Raw genomic sequence first — 20,824 nt, forward strand, 5'->3', positions numbered from 1 at the left:
AAACAATGAATGTGAAGAATTTATCACAGGACTGGTAAACCATAGTTGACAAACTCCCTGACAAGGTTAATGTCCATTCTATTATTCTAATTCTGTGTCATCTTTTATCTTTAAAAAAAAAAGTTGTAGCCATCACAATAGAAATAGGACTTACAGTAATACAATAGGGCCTAATGAGGTAACTCTGAAGACTGCATAACATTAGAACAATTGATGACCAGCTACAAGTAGCATTGCATGCCTGTAGATGGCATCAGCGTATTGCAGACAGCAGCCAAGCTCAAGTGACTGTTGCTGAAAACCCACTTATGGTCTATCTATCAACCCTACAATTCTAAAGGTAGCTCATCACACTCTGTACCATGATCTTATCATTTACCAAATCTAATGCTATTCTCAAGAATTTAATCCGAAACAGGATATTCATGATATTGGATTGTATTCTTACATATAATGGCTCAAGTCCATCCAATGGTGTGTTGACTGAATGAATTTAGACACTTTGTTGCAGTGAATTAGTGTCTGTTCGAGATGGCCTCCAAGTGGTCTTGTTTTTGATGCAGTAGACCTTATTAACCTAACAGTGAGATCGTCAAGACATTCGGACCTTTTGGCATTACAGCTAAGGTGTTGGGTTGACAGTAGCATGGGTTCAGGCCCCGGTCGGGACTAACCCCTGACTTTGCTATGTAAAATGTACAAAAATCTACATTTCCCAATGCTGATTATAAGACTTTTATCTTTTAGCATTAAACAGAGACAGTGTGGTGGTAAAGCACTACAGTTTAGTCATCCTATCTTATAAACGGGTTAGGCCTTAACTCTCCAAGCCCAGGTCTTATAGAACGGTCTTTCAGCCTTCAACAACCAGCTCCTTCAAACTTAGTTTGTCACAGTTAGCTATATCATAGTTTATTGTATTGCATAGATCTCTCAACAGCTCCTTTTCAAACAAACATGACATCTTCCTTCCAATTTTCTAACAACTGAGCCATATCTGTAAATGCCACATCTGGTTCACTTTCCATTTCCCTCCTTTCTGAAGCAATTGCCTGGAACAGCCTATTCCCCCCTCCCCCCAGCAGGAGATAAGCAGGGATGTTTGAATAGGAGTGAGACGCAATTTACTCAGTCAAATAAAACTGGCACTCGGAATCTGGGATCCTATTGAGTCGCACAGGGGCGCCCAGCTGTTCCAATGACACCAGGAACAGAGGAAAGACATGGATTAAGCACCTCCATCACAATGACGATATCAGAAAAATTCTTGTTTGAACCGATATTTCCCTGCTGAGAAAATAATTTCCCTTGAAACTCATACCAATTCATATCTCGCTCGGTTAATGGAACCTTATAAAGGACTGAAAATGAACTGATCGTCAGGAAACGCGAGCGGGGGAAAAATTCACATGGCATGAAATGAGTTGTCAGCGGGACAAAATGTCTGTGTACTCTATGGCTGGGATTGTGAAGATAGACACAATTGTGAGCTGAAAGTAGCCTAGATGCATCACCCTCACTCAGACACTTATTAAAATAGTGCAGAAAATAGTAACAAGTGTTCTCAGACTACTAGAGAACATTTGGAGGCAGCATGATGGTAGAATCAGTCTTGTCATTGGCTGAAACCCTGGACATTAGTCCGCAAAACTGGACATTTAGTCCCATGTAGCCTTATATACAGTACGTTTTTCCAGCATTATTTCCCATAGAGTGAGCGTTGTCTCACCTGTTCCTTCAGAGAACCTTGGTTACATACTGTACGTAATGTAACCTTTCAATATCTCAGGTCCAGATCAGACTCTTAATTCAGAGGATGAAAACCTACAGGAGTCAACTTCGACACCCTCCTCTCTATAATCACTGTCCTGGTGACTCATCTCGTCTCTCACTCAGTTGGGAACAGTTTCTCAATGGCGCTGTGTCAATGATAGTAATTGAAATGAAACGGAAAGGACATGCAGCTGCTGTCGGAGTCTCATAATGTGAAATCTACATCATTAGCTTGCAGTCATAGCAAATGGCCATAAATGAGGGACTAGTAAGGGTGCCATTTAAACAGAGTGCCTAGTTGATCTTTACAATCTGCCTGGTTAATTACAGTACTTTTACCCAATACCGATATACCCTATATACTTGGGCCAAGTAGTAATGGTTAAATGTGCAACAACATTGTTTTTGAACTACCATCACATGACAGTAACCTTGTCTGAGACATGAGGGTTTGACATTGACGCATGTCCTCCATTTGATGTTGGCCACACAGTTGATGCTTATCATCTACGTATGTCACATCCATAATTCCCATGCTCCACACCACGCTGATGCTAATTTGTACTTTGTCCAGACGAAAATAGTGTGTCGACTGGCCATTAGCTTAGCGCTAAACGAGAAACAATATATTTGTCATCCACATGAGCAGAAATAATCTTCAGGGTCAGGAACTTGATGTAGAAGTTGCTCCTGATCCTAATTTCCCCAACACCAAATACTGACCTTATACCCATGAGGAGGACATCAGACCTGGACCAGTGGTTGGGAGGAGGGTGGTGTGGCTCTCTATTCTAAGCCCTGTTAGGCAGTAGCTCGTCTGCTATTTGTAATCAATAGTACCTCCTGTCTCCTCCCACAGAGAACATCTCTAGACAGTTGCTCTTTCTTTCCATCAATAGCGCCAACATTTCCTCATCAATACCCGGGAACCTAACTCCAAGAATATCCCTGTTGTCTCAAGACACACATGTGTGTTTGACTCCTCTCTAGTATTACAGTTCTTCTCAGCATCTCAGGTACGAAAGCAAGAAAATGATCAGACGTTCTATGCGTCTCTTTGACCGCTTTTTGCAAAACATTAAATACAACTATTTTCAGTATTTGTTTTGATGTGTATGGAATTGTTTGGTTAAATATATATAATAAATGAGAGTAATTGCTCAGAATTCTGTACCTTTGGATAGTTGACTTCTAATTTTGATCCTCATGATTTAGTAACTTAGACTCAATAGATAAGTATGGTTGCATGAATCTTTTTTTTAGGGGTTCACAGTGAAGCTGTGAAACCTACGTATTCTCTGTTTAAAAAAAAGAAAATTAAGGCCATTAAGGGTGGCAGGTAGACTAACGGTTAAGAGCGTTGGGGCCAGTAACAAAATGTCAGTGGTTTGAATCCCAGAGCTGACTAGGTGAAAACTCTGTTGATGTGCCTTGGAGCAAGGCACTTAAACCTCATTGCTCCTGTAAGTCACTCTAGATAAGAGTGTCTGCTAAATGACTAGAATGTAAATGAACAACTTAGTCAAAAAGAATGGTACCGATTGGCCTGTAGATGGTGTGGTGCTGTTATAACCACCTTGAAACTTTGTATGTAGGTTTCTTTCCTCATGCTGAACAAATTTGCCTCAAGGACCCATAAGGTCCGCCTAGATAGATTTTGGAAAACCAAATAACACATCTCTGGTACATCTCTAAACTTAGTTTGAGAAAAGCTATGGGATTGGTTAAGAGATGACTTGAGTTATTGCTCAATCATTTAAGTCCTTTGTAAATCCACTCCACAATGGCCTATCAACATGAAACTCTTTAGGGTCACCAAAGCCATCACTACGATGAACCATGTTAAGTTTGGCATTGATGTTTAAAAATAAATAAATAAGGAAACTATTAACGCTGATGCTCAAAATCCTCTGCAATCATCTTCTCATTGATCCATGTGTCAGATTCTCAGATTTTGTATGTAGAATCACTACATCAGTCCTTAATGGTTTTGGGAGAAAAAAATTGTTGCTGCATTCAAATATGATTGCACTGTACCTATAGATGCACCTTCTTCCATAAGCCATAAGTTAGATTGACTCCAGATTTGGTATATAGACTCAATTAATTAGCCTCTAATGAATTTAAGAATGATTAGTTTCTGCATTTCTGCATTTTTCCCCCTCATCAATCTACACACCATAATGACAAAGCAAAACAGGTTTGTAGAAATGTTCTAGTCTCCCAGTCCCTGTCACTGAAAAACATCCCAACAGCATGATGCTGCCACCACCACCAAGCTTCACTGTAGGAATGTGGCCAGGTTTCCTCCAGAAGTGATGCTTGGCATTCAGGCCAAATAGTTCAATCCTGATTTCATCAGACCAGAGAATCTTGTTTCTCATGGTCTGAGAGTCCTTTAGGTGTCTTTTGATAAACTCCAAGCGGGCTGTCATGTGCCTTTTTACTGAGGAGTGGCTTCTGTCTGGTCACTACCATAAAGGCCTGATTGGTGGAGTGCTGCAGAGATGGTTGTACTTCAGGAAGGTTCTCCCATCTCCACAGAGGAACTCTGGAGCTCTTTCAGAGTGACCATCAGGTTCTTGGTCACCTCTCAGACCAAGGCCCTTCTCCTCCGATTGCTCAGTTTGGCTGGGCGGCCAGCTCTAGGAATAGTCTTGGTGGTTCCAAACTTCTTCTATTTAAGAATGGTGGAGGCCACTGTGTTCTTGGGGACCTTCAATGCTGCAGAATCTTTTTTATACCCTTCCCCTAATCTGTGCCTCGACAAAATCCTGTCTCAGAGCTCTACAGACAATTCCTCCAACCTCATGGCTTGGTTTTTTCTCTGACATGCACTGTCAACTGTGGGACTTTATATAGACAGGTGTGTGCCTTTCCAAATCATGTCCAATCAATTGAATTGACCACAGGAAGACTCCAATCAAGTTGTAGAAACATCTCAAGGGTGATCAATGGAAACAGGATGAACCTGATCTCAATTTCGTGTCTCATAGCAAAGGGTCTGAATACTTATGTAAATAAGGTATCTCATTTTTATTATTAATACATTTGCTTTGTCACTATGGGGTATTGTGTGTAGATTGATGAGGGTAAAAAATAATTTAATCTGTTTTAGAATAAGAATGTAAAGTTACAAAATGTGGAAAAAGTCAATGGGTCTGAATACTTTCCGAATTCACTGCTTGCTACATAACAGCTCGAATGTGGCAGCCTCGCTATCTCAATATCACTCCTCATTTCGCTGTTTCTTGTCCACACTTCTTGTCTCCATGCCCTCTGGAAAGTGATCAAAGCCTTGTGCAATTGGCTGTCTTCTCTCAAATTCAACGATTCCAGCTGCTACCAGGAACTTGTACTGCTGTGCCACAGATTACCCATGGTTTGCAGCTGCACAAACCCATAGCACAACAAGTCACCCTTACGGGACGCGGCAGTTACCAGCGCTCTCTTTTGGGGGCTAACTGTAATCAGAAATGCATAGTTTAGTTGAGCTTGTCAGCTGTGATGCCTCCTACAGGCTATGGCCTCCTCTGATTGAGGGCAAAGAGTCTGAAAAAGTCAGCAAATGAACTGCTGTAACCGACTTGTTGCATCCTACTACATATACATATTGCATAGGCCTGCAGTGTGTTGATATTCATATTGGACATCTGGTATTTGTAGCTTATTTGGTTTACATTTACATCAGCTTCTGCCCAGTGACGATTTGCGATGGATAACAGTGTTTTGTTCCTAATTAGTTGCCATTATCTTGCATGGACTCAATGAGGTGGGGAAATTAATGGATGGGAAAGTGAAAGGTCTTGCTACATACGGTATTTACCAAAGGAGAGGTGAATGTGGTTAATATGTCATTGTCCGTTTTCAGCTAAGCCAAGATGGTTTCCATGGGATACCTGAACGTTTGGTACATTCCCTAGCATTAATTAAGGCCGTAGGTTAGTCCCCACACCCCACACTTCTCTGTATAGGTTCTGTGTGGACTGCTCTTTTTTCCCCATTTATATGACAGATCTATAACAGTTTTTCCTCAATCGCGTACAAGCATTTCTTTGGAACAATGTTGTCGATTTTCAAAACAGAGTTCACGAGACACAGAACTCTGTGGCCCTTTTGCAAAAACAGTAAATGTGTTTTCAAAATGTAGTTGCCTTCACAAAACCAATACATTCATCGAAATTATATTATACAGTCAAAATTGCAAATATACTGAACAAGAATATAAACGCAACATGTAAAGTCTTGGTCCCATGTTTCATTAGCTTAAATGATCCCAGAAATGTTCCATATGCACAAAAATATTATTTCTCTCAAATTTGATTTGTTTACATCCCTGTTAGTGAGCATTTCCCCTTTGCTAAGATAATCCACCTGACAGGTGTGGCATATCAAGAAGCTGATTAAACACGGTGATCATTACACAGGTGCACATTGTGATGGGGACAAAAGGCCACTAAAATGTGAAGTTTTGTCACACAACACAATGCCACAGAGTTTTGAGGGAGCATGCAATTTGCATGCTTACTGCAGGAATGTCCACCAGAGCTATTGCCAGAGAATTTAATGTGCATTTCTCTACCATAAGCCGCCTCCAATGTTGTTTTATAGAATTTGGCAGTACGTCCAACCAGCCTCACAACCGCAGACCACATGCACATCCGGGTTCTTCACCTGCGGGATCATCTGAGACCAGCCAACTGGACAGCTGATGAAACTGAGGAGTATTTCTGTCTGTAATAATGCCCTTTTGTGGGGAAAAACTCATTCTGATTTGTCGGGGCTGGTTCCCCAGTGGGTGGGCCTGGCTCCCAAGTGGGTGGGCCGCAATATTACGGTTTGTCTCTCTTGAGACGCCATAGCAACAACATAGGTAGTATACCTGGAGTGATTTAGAATTTTGTGCATTAGTATTTAGTGATTACCGGAAACAGTGAACTCAATTGCACAAATGTTTCTTCTGATGGAAACAATGTGTATATTCTGAGAACAGAATACATAACAGTGACTTGTATTCACTGATACGAAGGCAAGAAAATTATCAGAAGTTCTGTAAATGTATTTGAGCATTTGATCCTTGCTGCTGATTTCTACTGGTCTAATGTCGATTGTTCGTGTTTAAAATCAAATCGAATTGTATTTGTAAGACATGCTCCGAATACAACAGGTGTAGTAGACCTTACAGTGAAATGCTTACTTAAAAGACTTAACCAACAATTACATTTGAAAAATACCTATAAAAAATAAGAATAAGAAATAAAAAGTTACAAATAATTAAAGAGCAACAGTACAATAACAATAGTGAGGCTATATACAGGGGGTACAGGTACAGAGTCAATGTGCGGTGGCACCGGTATCTGCAGATACGGGTGGTTGGTGTGGTTCTTGGCCCAAGCAAGTCTCAAGCAAGTCTCTTCTTCTTATTGGTGTCCTTTAGTAGTGGTTTCTTTGCAGCAATTCGACCATGAAGTCCTGATTCACGCAGTCTCCTCTGACAGTTGATGTTGAGATGTGTCTGTTACTTGAACTCTGTGAAGAATTTATTTGGGCTGCAATTTCTGACGCTGGTAACTAACGAACTTGTTCTCTGCAGCAGAGGTAACTCTGGGTCTTCCTTTCCTGTGGCGGTCCTCATAAGAGCCAGTTTCATCATAGCGCTTGATGGTTTTTGTGACTTCACTTGAAGAAACTTTCAACGTTCTTGAAATGTTCTATATCGACTGACCTTGATCTCTTAAAGTAATGATGGACTGTCATTTCTCTTTGCTTATTTGAGCTGTTCTTGCCATAATATGGACTTTGTCTTCTACCAAATAGGGCTATCTTCTATATACCACCCCTACCTTGTCACAACACAACTGATTGGCTCAAACGCATTAAGAAGGAAAGAAATTCCACAAATTTACTTTCAACAAGGCACACCTGTTAATTGAAATGCATTCCAGGTGACTACCTAATGAAGCTGGTTCAGAGAATGCCAAGAGTGCAAAGCTGTCATCAAGGCAAAGGGTGGCTACGTTGAAGAAACTAAAACAAAATATATTTAGATTTGTTTCAACACTTTTTTGCTTACTACATGTTTCCATATGTGTTATTTCATAGTTTTGATGTGTTCACTATTATTCTGCAATATAGAAAATAATCCAAATAAAGAAAAACCCTTGAATGAGTAGGTGTTCTCATTGTCTTTACTGGTACTGTATATACTCACTATAATTTAAGAAATGTCATTTAAATTTAAGTTATGTTGGTTAGGATTAGGAAAGTCTCTGACTTTCTTTATTTTCATGCAGATTACTCTCTGTTAGTCAGCACCTCTACAAAAATATTTTTTTGGGGTGGTGTCAGCTGATGATTTTTACTAGACTGTAGTTTACTCCCACACACAGGCAAACACACACACACACACACATAGTGAAGAAAAGCCTCATTAGTGAAGCTGCATCATGTCAGAATCATTGATGCAAGTAGCCAGAAATTAATTTTCTTCTATAGTAAGATCAAGGCACTCTCTCACACCCACACACACCCACAAATGTGTGTGTGCGCGACCACACACTAACAACATCCATTTCTGCCACCACAGCGATGTTCGGCTCGTCATTTCACTCATTGAGACCATTAGCAGCTTTGGAACAGTGTGAGTCGGCAGGTTCAAAGGGACAGAGACCAAAGAGAAAGGAAGAGGACCCAGAGAGGTGAGGCATCATCACATGATACACTCTGGGCAAGAAATGCTAGTGGGAGTGCAGGGAAAGAGTCATCAAGAGAGGGAGTAAAGCAAAACATGAAGGAATTGGGGAGTTTTTTTGGTCCTATGTCTTTACGTTAGTGTGTACGATACTGGGATCATAATGTTTTATTTGTTTATTTAACCTTTTATTTATCCTGAGGTATTATGTTGTCATCCACCAGTTAATCGTGTGTGTGTGTGTATATGTAGGGGGGGGGGGGGGGGGGGGGTTGGAGATAATATCCAGGAAGAGGCACAGGGAAGAGAGGGAGTTCGCCACTGTGCCCCATCCTGTTTTGTAAACCATATCCTGTAACCTTTTTGGAGTGCAGCTTGGGATGGTTGGGCCAGAGGATAAGGGGCTAGATGGGTGGACAGCAGTGGGGGAGGGTCATATGTTAGCCAAGGGAAACACGTGTGGGGGTAAGAGGAGCGTGGTGACCTCACTCCTCCTCTGTGGGAGGTACAGGCAGCACACATACTGCGGGTGATTTATGAGCCGCCATGGCACTTGGCACCCTGCATACACACGTTCTTCCGTCGCCGTGCGTCCGGGAAGCCAACGAGCTCCTTGTGTTTTCCCTTTATTGATCTGGAAGTTGTTTGTCAGCGAGCAGAGCACGCATGCAAGTGATGTAAGATCCAAGATGGGGCAAGGTGAAATGAAACAAAGTGCAGTGAAGACGAGCGAGGGGGAGAGGGACTAAGTGGCTATAAAAGCTTAATGGACTTACAAAAATAGCACACTTTAATTGAGAGGAAGAGGGGGGAAAAACGTGGAACAATGAAAAGGAAGAGGAGCATGTGATTAAAATGCAGGAAGTCAATGGGGGTTGGGCAGAAATCCCGCTTTACCTTGGTTCACTCTTAAGAGCTTTTAGCCTAGCTTAGTGACAGTCGGTAGTAGGCAATTGTTCGATACATTTTTGTTGATATGAGTCCATTTGCAGAAGTCACAAACAGTAGCCTACAATCGTATCCGGTCATAATAGGAGTGACTGGATTACCATATGCAATCACAGTTAACCTTACAATGCATATTTTGCAAAGGTCTAACACAGCTGGCATACTCAGATTGAGGAACAATGGTTCCAGATGTGCACATCAACCAATCAAGCATTTATCTGGAAATCAGATCACCAGCCCTGATATCCAAACTATTACCTTACATGCATTTGGGAATACACACACACAAACACACACACACACACACACACACACACACACACACACACACACACACACACACACACACACACACACGTACACACACACACACACACACACACACACACACACACACACACACACACACACACACACACACACACACACACACACACACACACACACACACACACACACTCAAACATCATGTTTAGGTTCGTTTTGGCATACATTAGCCTGCAATGACACAGCTCCCCATCCAACCATTCAGCACACATGTCTTGTTATTGATGCCACATGGTAATGTAATGGTATATGCCTCCCCCTTCCCAACCCTGTGCACAAAAGCAAATATATCACACTGCCGCACACACACACACCGGTTACCCTTGTGACCGGAGCTCCCAAGCGCTTGCGTATTCATCAGCGCGAGTGAGAGATCGATCCTTGTGTGCTGCTGTGTGATTGAGTTGAGTTCAATGTTGGCGATGTGCGGAGAGAGGAAACCACCGCACGCACCTCAAAGAATGACAAGCTCGGTTCATCGGACGTCTTCGATTAACTTTGGATGTTTAGCTGATGTCGACTTTTTACCATTTTCTTCAATGGAATCAACAAGAGACTAGTAAAATCGCAGCCTTCACAGGAACAGCAAAACAACGTGTTGGAATTTAGTCTAAGAAGCAGCGGCTTCAGATTCTAAATAACGAACGTGATAAGACATTAAGATATAAGTCAGCAGCCTGCTGCAGATATTCACCTAACTATTGTGTTATTAATGATCCCAAATATCAGCCAGAGCTAAGAGTACGTTTTCCTACAGCCTAATGTTGCCCATTTAGCTTATAGCCTAGCCTACTTGGCAGACGCTCCTGGCATACATAAGATAGCTCTTATATAAAACGGTTTCTGCGGTTTTTTTAAAGTAGGCAATTCAAGAAGACAACAGTTCAACCTGAATTGAAGGAGTTAGGAGATCAATGATTTGCACTCTAGTGCGAGTGGTGCGCAACGAAATGTCCCTCTCGTGAGGCGCAATGTCTTTACAGCTTCACATCTTCCATTGACAGGACAGTTGCTGGGAGAGTCACCGGGAGACCTTCTACCAAGAAACTCGATAGGCTGTCCAGAGACAATCTGTGGAAGAGATACACAAAATGGCGAGACATAACCATCGATATTGAGGTAAAAATGTACTTTTAATTAAATGTTGGCTAATTCTGTAAAGTTTAAAGCAATACTTGGCAGACCGTGGGGTTATTTTATTTGCCCCCCACCCCCAAGTTTTCTGCGCAAAAACATAATTAATAAAAAGCTTTTATTTTTATAATATGTTTTTATTTGTTGGACATAAACGACTATTAACACCAGCAAATCAGCTCCAAGTGATTTTAATTTTGGTAATCCGCTTCAAAGTATACCCACGCATAATAGAGATATTCAGAAATCAGAAAGCTGATTGAGGATCTTTTTACTGGTGAATGTGTTTTTTTTAATGACCATGCTTTTCTCTGCATGCATTTTGTATTTATATTTTTATGTGTGTATTTTCTGTAATTCAGGGCTCATCTGTAAAATATACCTTGGTCTCAGTATGACTCCCTGATAAAATAAAAGTTCAATAAAAAAGATATGTGATCGTATACAAATGTAAGCAAGGTTTAAAATGATTATATTTTAGTCAAATGTTATATCTGTTTGGGCTTCTTGTGGTCAATTTATTTAGTCTACAAATTATTTATAATTAAGTTCCAACCTGATCATCTAAAAAATGATTGGCCCGCGGCTGAAACTAGTTGATGATCCCTGCATAGGTAATCTGATGAATCAATAAAAAACACTTGGAGTAGCCTATTTCTTTGCAAAGATGAGGACGTAACTTATGCAATTACTAGATAAGATATTCAAAGTTAAGTATACAGTGACAGATCTAGTAGCCAGCCTCACTCACAAACCAGTCAAATGCCAAACTTTATCATAGCATGTGTCTTATCCACACACACCAAATAAGTAAATTAGAACCTGTTAATATCATGATACTTATCTTATCCCCTCGTTCTATTTTCCCCTTATTCTTTCAGTCTTCCATCCATCCAAATTCCATGATATTTGACGTAGAATAAATTCAACACTACTTTGATAGCCTCATCTAGTGGTTATTCAAATTCCTGCTACAGAATTGACCTGAATCGAAGAATCATTCAAACTAGAAGGCCACAAATACCTCTGGGGGTTGGGGCTTGTGTCATAATGTTATAAATCATTACTAACAGGCCACCTCACGCACTCTGTGTGTTTGTTCCTGCCAGCCCCCCTGTGGTTGATGGTGATACCTGAGCCCAACCCAGCAATGCAGAAGACTAGAACTCGGTGGTGGCAGGGACGACTGGGACTTCCTCTGCTGTTTCTGGTTTTCCCGCTCCTCAGGACCGAACCACTCCAACTCGAGCTGTCGTTCAATGGACTTTCGGAGCCCCAGAATGTGACACTGGCTGCTATCCTGCCTTTGCACAACACTGAATACCCGTGGGCCTGGCCTCGCGTGGGACCCGCTCTGATCAGAGCTCTGGAGCGAGTCAATGACGAACCCACCCTGCTTCCGGGACACCGCCTCCGCATCGTCTACGACAGCAGCGAAAGCAAAGATGGAGTCTGCTCCGACTCAGTGGCGCCGTTGGTGGCCGTGGACCTCAAGTTCTCCTACGACCCGTGGGCCTTCATCGGGCCTGGCTGCGACTACGCTTCGTCTCCTGTGGGCCGCTTCACCACTCACTGGGATGTTCCCATGGTGACGGCCGGGGCAGCGGCCATCGGCTTCAACATGTACACGTCCATCACCAACACGGGCCCCACACACAAGAAGCTGGGCGAGTTTGGGGTGCGCCTGCATCGCCATTTTGGCTGGCACAGGCACGCCATGCTCATGTTCAGCGACAACAAAGACGACGACCGGCCATACTACTTTACGGCAGAGGGGCTGTACACGCAGCTGCAGCTGGACAACATCACCACAGCAGACAAGGTCTTCAATGAGCAGACTGGACCCGTCCAGTATGATGACCTCATCAGTGACATAAGCCAGAGTGCCCGAGGTGAGCTCCCAGTCCAATCTCTGTCCATCTGACCTCTGTCCTATTTCTACCTAAAGTATTCTGGACACCCTCTGTCTTGATCTGGGTGACTGTTTAAGCCTTGTTCTCATCTTGATCAAGTTTTTTTTCTTCTTACAATTGCTTACAGATACATACATGTTGACATGGTTTTATAAAAAACCTGAGAACATAGCTCCCAATCGGTCACAAACCCAGCTTGCAGAAGATTTGCCTGAACGTTAATGTCCGCACATTAAAGCCATATGTGTAGAATGTGAAAATAAGTGGCCTGACTAATTGCTGTTTGGCAGTAATGGTATTTTGATTCCATTATTTCTGTAATCTGGAGAGAGCAGTCAATCCCAGTTGGTCCTTATTTCAAGACCACATGTGTATGCTGTTTTCATTTGCAACCACTGTTTTCATTATTGTAAATTGACCTGTCAACTTACTAATTGTCTCAATTACCAGATGTAGGAATAAGTTCACATGCACAGTTTAAATCCAGTAGATTGAATGATAATATTTGAGCTGAAGTTTTATTGACCTAGTGAGTCAATAAACAGATAGACCTAGAATTTGACCAAAGCGTATTAATGCATGGTACTGGCAGAGCGAGAAAAGTTGTTAACTTGCCACAATGTCAATTAAAACACAACACATTGAGGGAGAGAAAACGGACTTCTGTTAACGCACATTTAACAGACAGCATGACAATGTAGGAAGAGGAAATAGAAATGGCTAAAAATCCATCATGGCGGACCTTACGGGTCCCTGTGGCACATTGTTTCCTTGTGAGGAGAGGGACCTTCGTACCGAATTTCATAACTTTAGGTCAAACAGGGTGAGGGGCGTGACCTTTCAAAGTTTGCATTTTCAATCTCTTGTCATAGCGCCACCATCTGGCCAATCGGCGTCATTTTGTAAACGCCGGATTTCTACGCATCACTCACCCAAAATTCGTCAAAATCGGGCCAGTGCTGTCTGAGATGTCACATGTGACTAATGCACTAACGTACTAACATACTAACGGATGGAGACAAGTCCTCAGTCCCCTCCCCGATTTCAGCGTGGGGAACAATAAATCATGGCAGGGAGTTAGAGAGAGTGAAAAAGAGAGGGTGTGCACAAGCAAAGCGATAGGTCTGTGAAAGATACAGTACAATGGAGGAAACAGGATAGTGAGAGAGAGATTGCAAATAGTAAGAGGGCTTAGGCCTACTGACCGAGAGATGGCAAGTGTTAAAATATAATGGTGTTGAAAGGGTTAAAATATTGAATCATATAGTGTGGGAATAGAATAGTGCTCTCTGCTTTGTTGGGCTATGGATGAATCATAACGAGTCCAACCCCTCCGCTTTAACTCCGTGTGTGTCAGTGGTCCTATCCACATGGCAGCAGGGGAACACCCTGTGCACATTCTGACACCACAACCTACCACATTTCTTCCCATAAAGAGTTGATGCGTCTGGGACTGTGTCTGCAGGTGTGAGGAGCCTCGCTGTTTCTGCTCAGATGTGCAGAAAGTTCTGCTGGTATCGCCTTGCTGCTGCCGAGACCATTAAAGGTGCCTCCACAAGCGCTAAAGTCTAGGAGATAAGTAGAGGCGTCTAGGAAATGCTGACAGAACATGTTCCTGAAAACTCTCTCACATGCACACACACACACACACACACACACACACACACACACACACACACACACACACACACACACACACACACACACACACACACACACACACACACACACACACACACACACTCTAAGTTGCGGGAAACTTCAACAGAGGCAACTCCACTTGGCATACAGATAACCTTATTAGGTACTCGAGCGCTTCATTGTTATTTCAAATCTGTAACTAATTAAGTGCTCCCTGGCTAGCACCCTTAACTGAACCGCCACCAAGCAATCAATATCTCCAATATGAAGTTTGAGAGTGCAGTTAATGGATGTCGCTTTAATTCGATAATTGGCTAGTTCATGTGTTGACATGCGCTGTCATTTGCATTTTCTCACACCATATCATTATTGATTTTGGAATTAACCCAGAAAGTAACTGTCTTTAGTTGGGTGAGGCGTCCATGTATTGATTGAAAGGAATGTGTCAATGGGAATGCTTGATCGGTGCTAGTTTAATTGTAATGGAGAATGTGTTGTCTGTTTTCTTTGACACATGCAGACATGCATTTCTGTTGCCAGTACTTTGTGGCTCCATTACTTTTTCTTCTTAGCCTCGGGACACGCTGAAGAAGGTACTTGAAAGCGCACTGAATGATCAGAACTCATCGTTATCCATAGATTTTTAGTTTTGACTTCCTCTATTTGGTCATATACTAACATGGCCTCTTTCATTTTATTTGACTGGCTGCACAGATGTAAATGTGGAAATGTGATAGTGTGGAAGTGTGGCTCGTAGTTTCTGAGACAGAGGACATTACGTGAACTTGAATGTTAGAATGTAGGTGGTATAACTGCCCTGTTGGGAACCACCTCCCTCCTCACACCGTGCCCAGCCCCAGCCAGTTTCCTGTATTCCACTCCCCCAGTTCCCACATGGGTACGACAACATTCTTAATTAAAAGTCCCAAACTTAAGCAAGAGGTGTAGCCAGTGGCCCCTCTTTGACTTTATAAGGGAAACTGCTCAGGACATTTCTGACACAAAGGTATTTCCTGTGAAACATAATTTATCCTGACTTTTTGTTCTTCTTGGCCACTGTTTTATAAGGCTATTTCTGGGATCGGCCCCGTATGACCACCATCTGAGTTTATTGACTGTGTCAAACAGTCGTTTGTCTCCCAAGCAACCGGGAATCAATTCGCAGGCTAAGCTGACCAGGCTGGGGGCGGAGTGATGGTGGGTGGGAGAGAGAAGGAGAGAGAAGAGGGATGGCTGACTCCTCTGCTTTATCCCAGTCCATTGTTGAAGGATGCTCAGTTCTCACATGATCTTCGCTGCACTCACCCTCCCTCACTAGGAGCCTAAACTTTTCGTGGTTGGTCAAAATAAGACCGTACCATCAGTGTCCCCTCAGAATCCCTCCACCAATCACCGCTTCAAGAGGTTAGGAAACCAATGGGAACCACTCTTAATTGGCCAGAATCAACAGTTTAAAATGAATAATTATATCAATATGCTAGCCCTGTGGACAATATTCCATTGTTTTTTTCCTGTTGTGTTTTTCCCGGTTGTAGCCTGTCCAAGCCCCAGGGCCTCTGGAATGATATAAGCCTGATGGTAAAAGGAAACAACGTCATTTGATTAAGTGATTTGCAAGCAGTGCTCTATATCAGAGCCAGCAGTCCCATTTAGTCCCATTTAAAAGGAAGAAAAATCAGCCTGGTTTCTCTGGCGCTTTGAGTTGCAGTGGAGGCGGAGAGCTCCCCTAATTCAAACAGCGTGGAATTACTTGGTGGTGCTGTGGCTGTCTCTTCCGTTGTGTTTACCCCCCCAGCAGCATTTAGCAAATCACAGCTGGGGATTGTGTCGGTTTGTTAGACTGGAAGGCAAGAGAAGGGGACTGAGAGAGAGAGATTAAGAGCGATACTGTTAGAAAGACATTTAAACATAGAAAGAGAGCCCAGCTAGCATATAATGTTCTGAGAACCATATGTTTCTTAGAGCATGGTAAAAGCCTGGTTGTCCTATGTTTTTAAAAAAAAAATTCTACATACAACCCAACTTTCTGGGAATGGTGGAGGATAGTTACTTGACTTCGGAACATTCTCAACACATTTTAAAGAACCTGACAAAAATACATTATTTTCTTGGTATTTCATTACTTTAACATAATGTTTCCTAAAAGTTCAAACATAGTTCTATTTTAATTTCAATTTTGGTAGTGTTCTAGGAATAATCTTCATCTGGTTTGACATTGAAAATGTTTTCAAATAGTTCAGAGAACGTTAAGAAACAATGTTCTTCTGTGAGAATTTCAGTACTTCGGCATAACGTTTCCAACAGGTTTCATCATGATTCTATTTCAAGTAATGTTCTCAAATTGTTCCCGAGAACATTAAGAACTTTCCATAAAAAACAGAAAAGTTTAGTAAAATTCAGAGAACATTCTAAGAATGTTATTTAAAAGCATATACATTCCCTTCTCAGCATCAACACAACTATCTTGTTAAGTGTGTCCAGGTGTGTTGGCTGCACCCACTAATTGGCCACACCTGATTTTAAGAAGATTATAGGTTGAAATCTCACTGATGCCATGTCACAGCAAAAAATAAATGTGTTTGCATGATTTACTGCCTAAGGAAATTAATTTCCATGTGTCCTATCTGTGCTTGGTGTAAAACAAAACAAAAAAGTTCACCCAAAAGAAGCTAGCAGTTTTATTTAAGTCTTATTGAAATATTCAGTGAAAGTTTTAAGGAAGTTACTAAATAAAACTCCCATTTCTCAGAGCATTAAGAAAACCTTAGAGGAAAACTTTCAAGGAGCCAGAGAAAAAGTTCTCAGAACCTACCTGTAACATAAAAATAAATATCCCCAGAACAGGCAAAATGTTCACTTCTGTTCTCAGAACATTATTTATTTATTTTTTACCAGTCAGGAAATATGTGGCTTTGTTCCCACAACCAATGTTAAACCAAAAACATACGTTCCCACAATTTGCAAGGAACGAAATGTGCTAGCTGGGAGAGCTTTTGTAATGCTGTTCCATCAGATGAGGCTGGTGGGAGGAACTATGGGAGGGACGGGCTCATTGTAGTGGCTGAAATGGAATCAATGGAATGATGTCAAACACGTTGTTTGATGTGTTTGGTACCATTCCATTGATTCCGTTCCAGCCATTACAATGAGCCGTCCTCCTATATTTCCTCCCACCAGCCTCCTCTTTGTTCCATTATTACTTGTAATTGCCCTGGCAGCGTTCACCTGTCACAGTTATGCCGGTAAAGAGTATTTGGATCAGAACATTAATTTGCCGTCGAGTCATAAATCTCACCAGAACGGGAGACAGAGTGAACCAGAATGTGGCAGCTTGTCAAACACAGCCCGAGGGGAAATGAGAAAACAGTTTGTCCTATCTTGCTCCCAGGGAAATATGCGATGTATTTCTTTAATCACATTCCAAATGATTTAGTCCTGGCTGTTTATCTTCCCATCCAAGTAAAATGTTCGACCAATGGTAATAATTTACTTTAAATATTACCTGCCCTGGGGCTATGCAAACAAAGTTGCAAAAACAATCTGTTCAAAACATAGAAATGAGTGTAAAGAGATGGCGGAGGCCTGGCCAATGAGGGCTGTCTCGGAGAAAGAAAGAAAAAGACCAAGATAGCCAAGACAGAGAACTGGAGAAACGCAACTGGAGTGTGAATGAAAGCACAGAGCTGCTTTGTAATGCTCACTATGTCTAAACCTCAGCTTAGCTGGATTTGAGAGTTTTACCCTTCAAGGTATTTGGATAGACGGTCCATTTAAAAAAAAATTCTCCTCCTGATGTGCCAGGATGAAAGTTTGACGGAGAGGAGAATCCGCAAGCATGGCTGAGCTGAGGAGATAGTTTCCATGGATACGGGCAGCATCTGCGCCAGAGCGCAGGAACAGGTGGGCGTGACAGGAGCGATCACCTGCCCTCCTGCGTCGTATATTTTCCTCTGGCGCACATTGGAACTGTCAGTGTGACCACCAGATTGTTGCTCTCTCCTATTCCCTCTCGCTCTCTTTCACCTGCTCTCAAACACACAGAAACACTCAGTCTGTCTCTCTCACACACCACATTCAAATACATACAAGTGGCAGAGTATGATTCAATCTTTTGTAAATCACACAATAACCATATGTTCGAATTCATGTCATATTAAATCAAAGTTTATTTGTCATGTGCGCCGAATACTTACTTACTGTGTATGTATGTGCATCTGACAGGGTACATTTAATGCATGTGGACTAATGATGTGTAGATGTCTAATACTCCCAGCCACACATCTGAATGTTGATCAAAATCGCAGGCTAAGCTTTTTACCTAAGCATCTAACTGACATCACTGGACTCGTATGAGAAAAAAGGCGTGCAATTGCTCTAGACGATTTACAAGACAGGACTTCGAGAACGGACATATACAGTGCATTTGGGGAAAGTATTCAGACCCCTTCACTCTTTCCATATTTTGTTACGTTACAGCCTTATTGTAAAATTGATTAAATTAAGGTTTTTCCTTATAAATTTACACACAATACCCCATAATGACAAAGCACAAACAGGTTTTTAGACACTTTAACAAGTTTATTAAACATAAAAACTGAAATACCTTATTTACATAAGTATTCAGACCATTTGCTTTGAGACTTTACATTTTGCTCAGGTGCATCATGTTTCCATTGATCATCCTTGAGATGTTTCTACAACTTGATTGAACTGCACCTGTGGTAAATTCAATTGATTGTACATGATTTAGAAATGCACCCACCTATCTACATAAGGTCCCACAGTTAACAGTGCATGTCAGAGCAAAAACCAAGCCATGAGGTCGAAGTAATTGTCCGCAGAGCTCCGAGACAGGATTGTGTTGAGCTACAGATCTGGTGAAGGGTACCAAAAAATGTCTGCGGCATTGAAGGTCCCCAAGAAAACAGTGGCTTTCATCATTCTTAAATGGAAGAAGTCTGGAACCACCAAGACTCTTCCTAGAGCTGGACGCCCGGCCAAACTGAGCAATCAGGGGGGGAAGGGCCTTGGTCAGGGAGGTGACCAAGAACTAGATGGTCACTCTGACAGAGCTCCAGAGTTCCTCTGTGGAGATGGGAGAACCTTCCAGAAGGACAACCATCTCTGCAGCACTCCACCAATCAGGCCTTTATGGTAGAGTGGCCAGACGAAAGCCACTCTTCAGGAAAAGGCACATGACACCTTAAGGACTCTCAGACCATGAGAAACAAGATTCTCTGGTCTGATGAAACCAAGTTTGAACTCTTTTACCTGAATACCAAGCGTCACGTCTGGAGGAAACATGGCACCATCTCTACGGTGAAGCATGGTGGTGGCAGCATCATGCTGTGGGAACTGGGAGACTAGTCAGAATCGAGGGAAAGATGAACGGAGTGAAGTACAGAAATCTTTGATGAAAACCTACTTCAGAGCACTCAGGAGCTCAGACTGGGGCGAAGGTTCACCTTCCAACAGGACAACGACACTAAGCACACATCCAAGACAACGTAGGAGTGGCTTCGGGACAAGTCTCTGAATGTCCTTGAGTGGCCCAGCCAGAGTTCAGACTTGAACATGATCTAACATTTTTGGAGAGACCAGAAAATAGCTGTGTTGTGACGCCTCCCCATCCAACCTGACAGAGCTTGATAGAATCTGCAGAGAAGAATGAGAGAAACTCCCCAAATACAGGTGTGCCCAGCTTGTAGCGTCATACCCAAGAAGACTCGAGGCTGTAATCACTGCCAAAGGTGCTTCAACAAAGTACTGAGTAAAGGGTCTGAATACTTATGTAAATGTCATATTTCATTTTTTTACATATATACATTTGCAGAAATTTCTAAACTTATTTTTGCTTTGTACTTATGGGGTATTGTTTGATGAGGAAAAAACATATTTAATCCATTTTAGAATAAGACGGTAACGTAACAAAGTGGAAAATGAAGGGGTCTGAATACTTTCTGAATGCACTGTATTTACTTTTTTATAAACTTGCCTGGATTTGATTTGCATGATTTAATTTGAACTACAAATTGAATGTGCAAGCAAGGGCATCGCTAGAAGTGTTTTCACGTAAATGAAATAATGTCAAATAAAGCAACCCTTCCCATTCATTATGCTGTGTAAAATTTTAGCGACGCATCTGATTCTGTGGAATTGTTTATTTGCCACTATCTCACAACTGTTTGATGTCAATTGAAGGGATACAAGTTTTGGAGTGAATACGCTCCCTGTCATCATTGCAAATTGCTTGAACAGAGGTTTATCATTGGTTGAGTTGTCATATCGACTGAAAAGGTAACCCGATGCCTTGTGCACTGGGGCAAAATGATGTGATATTGGCCAACTTCTCTGAATTGGTGTGAATTACTTTCACACCAGCTGGGAATCTAACACC

General features: G+C 42.0%; 1 protein-coding gene across 2 annotated transcripts in view; it reads left to right on the forward strand.

The window, feature by feature from the left end:
• The first annotated feature begins 8,352 nt into the window (after window positions 1–8,352).
• LOC109907461 (atrial natriuretic peptide receptor 1-like) overlaps window positions 8,353–20,824 on the forward strand; it is a 117,500-nt gene continuing 105,028 nt past the window's right edge. Inside the window, exons 1-3 of one of the 2 annotated variants that reach the window (XM_031793557.1) lie at window positions 8,353–8,471; window positions 10,744–10,858; window positions 11,983–12,765. In XM_031793557.1, coding sequence (XP_031649417.1) covers window positions 11,997–12,765 — 769 coding nt within the window. In that variant the 5' untranslated portion in view covers window positions 8,353–8,471; window positions 10,744–10,858; window positions 11,983–11,996. Of the gene's footprint in view, window positions 8,472–10,046; window positions 10,859–11,982; window positions 12,766–20,824 lie in introns of those variants that run through there. The other variant, XM_020505423.2, reaches the window with a different exon arrangement.

The sequence above is a fragment of the Oncorhynchus kisutch genome, linkage group LG17 (genome assembly GCF_002021735.2).
Source record: "Oncorhynchus kisutch isolate 150728-3 linkage group LG17, Okis_V2, whole genome shotgun sequence".
Lineage (NCBI taxonomy): Eukaryota > Metazoa > Chordata > Actinopteri > Salmoniformes > Salmonidae > Oncorhynchus > Oncorhynchus kisutch.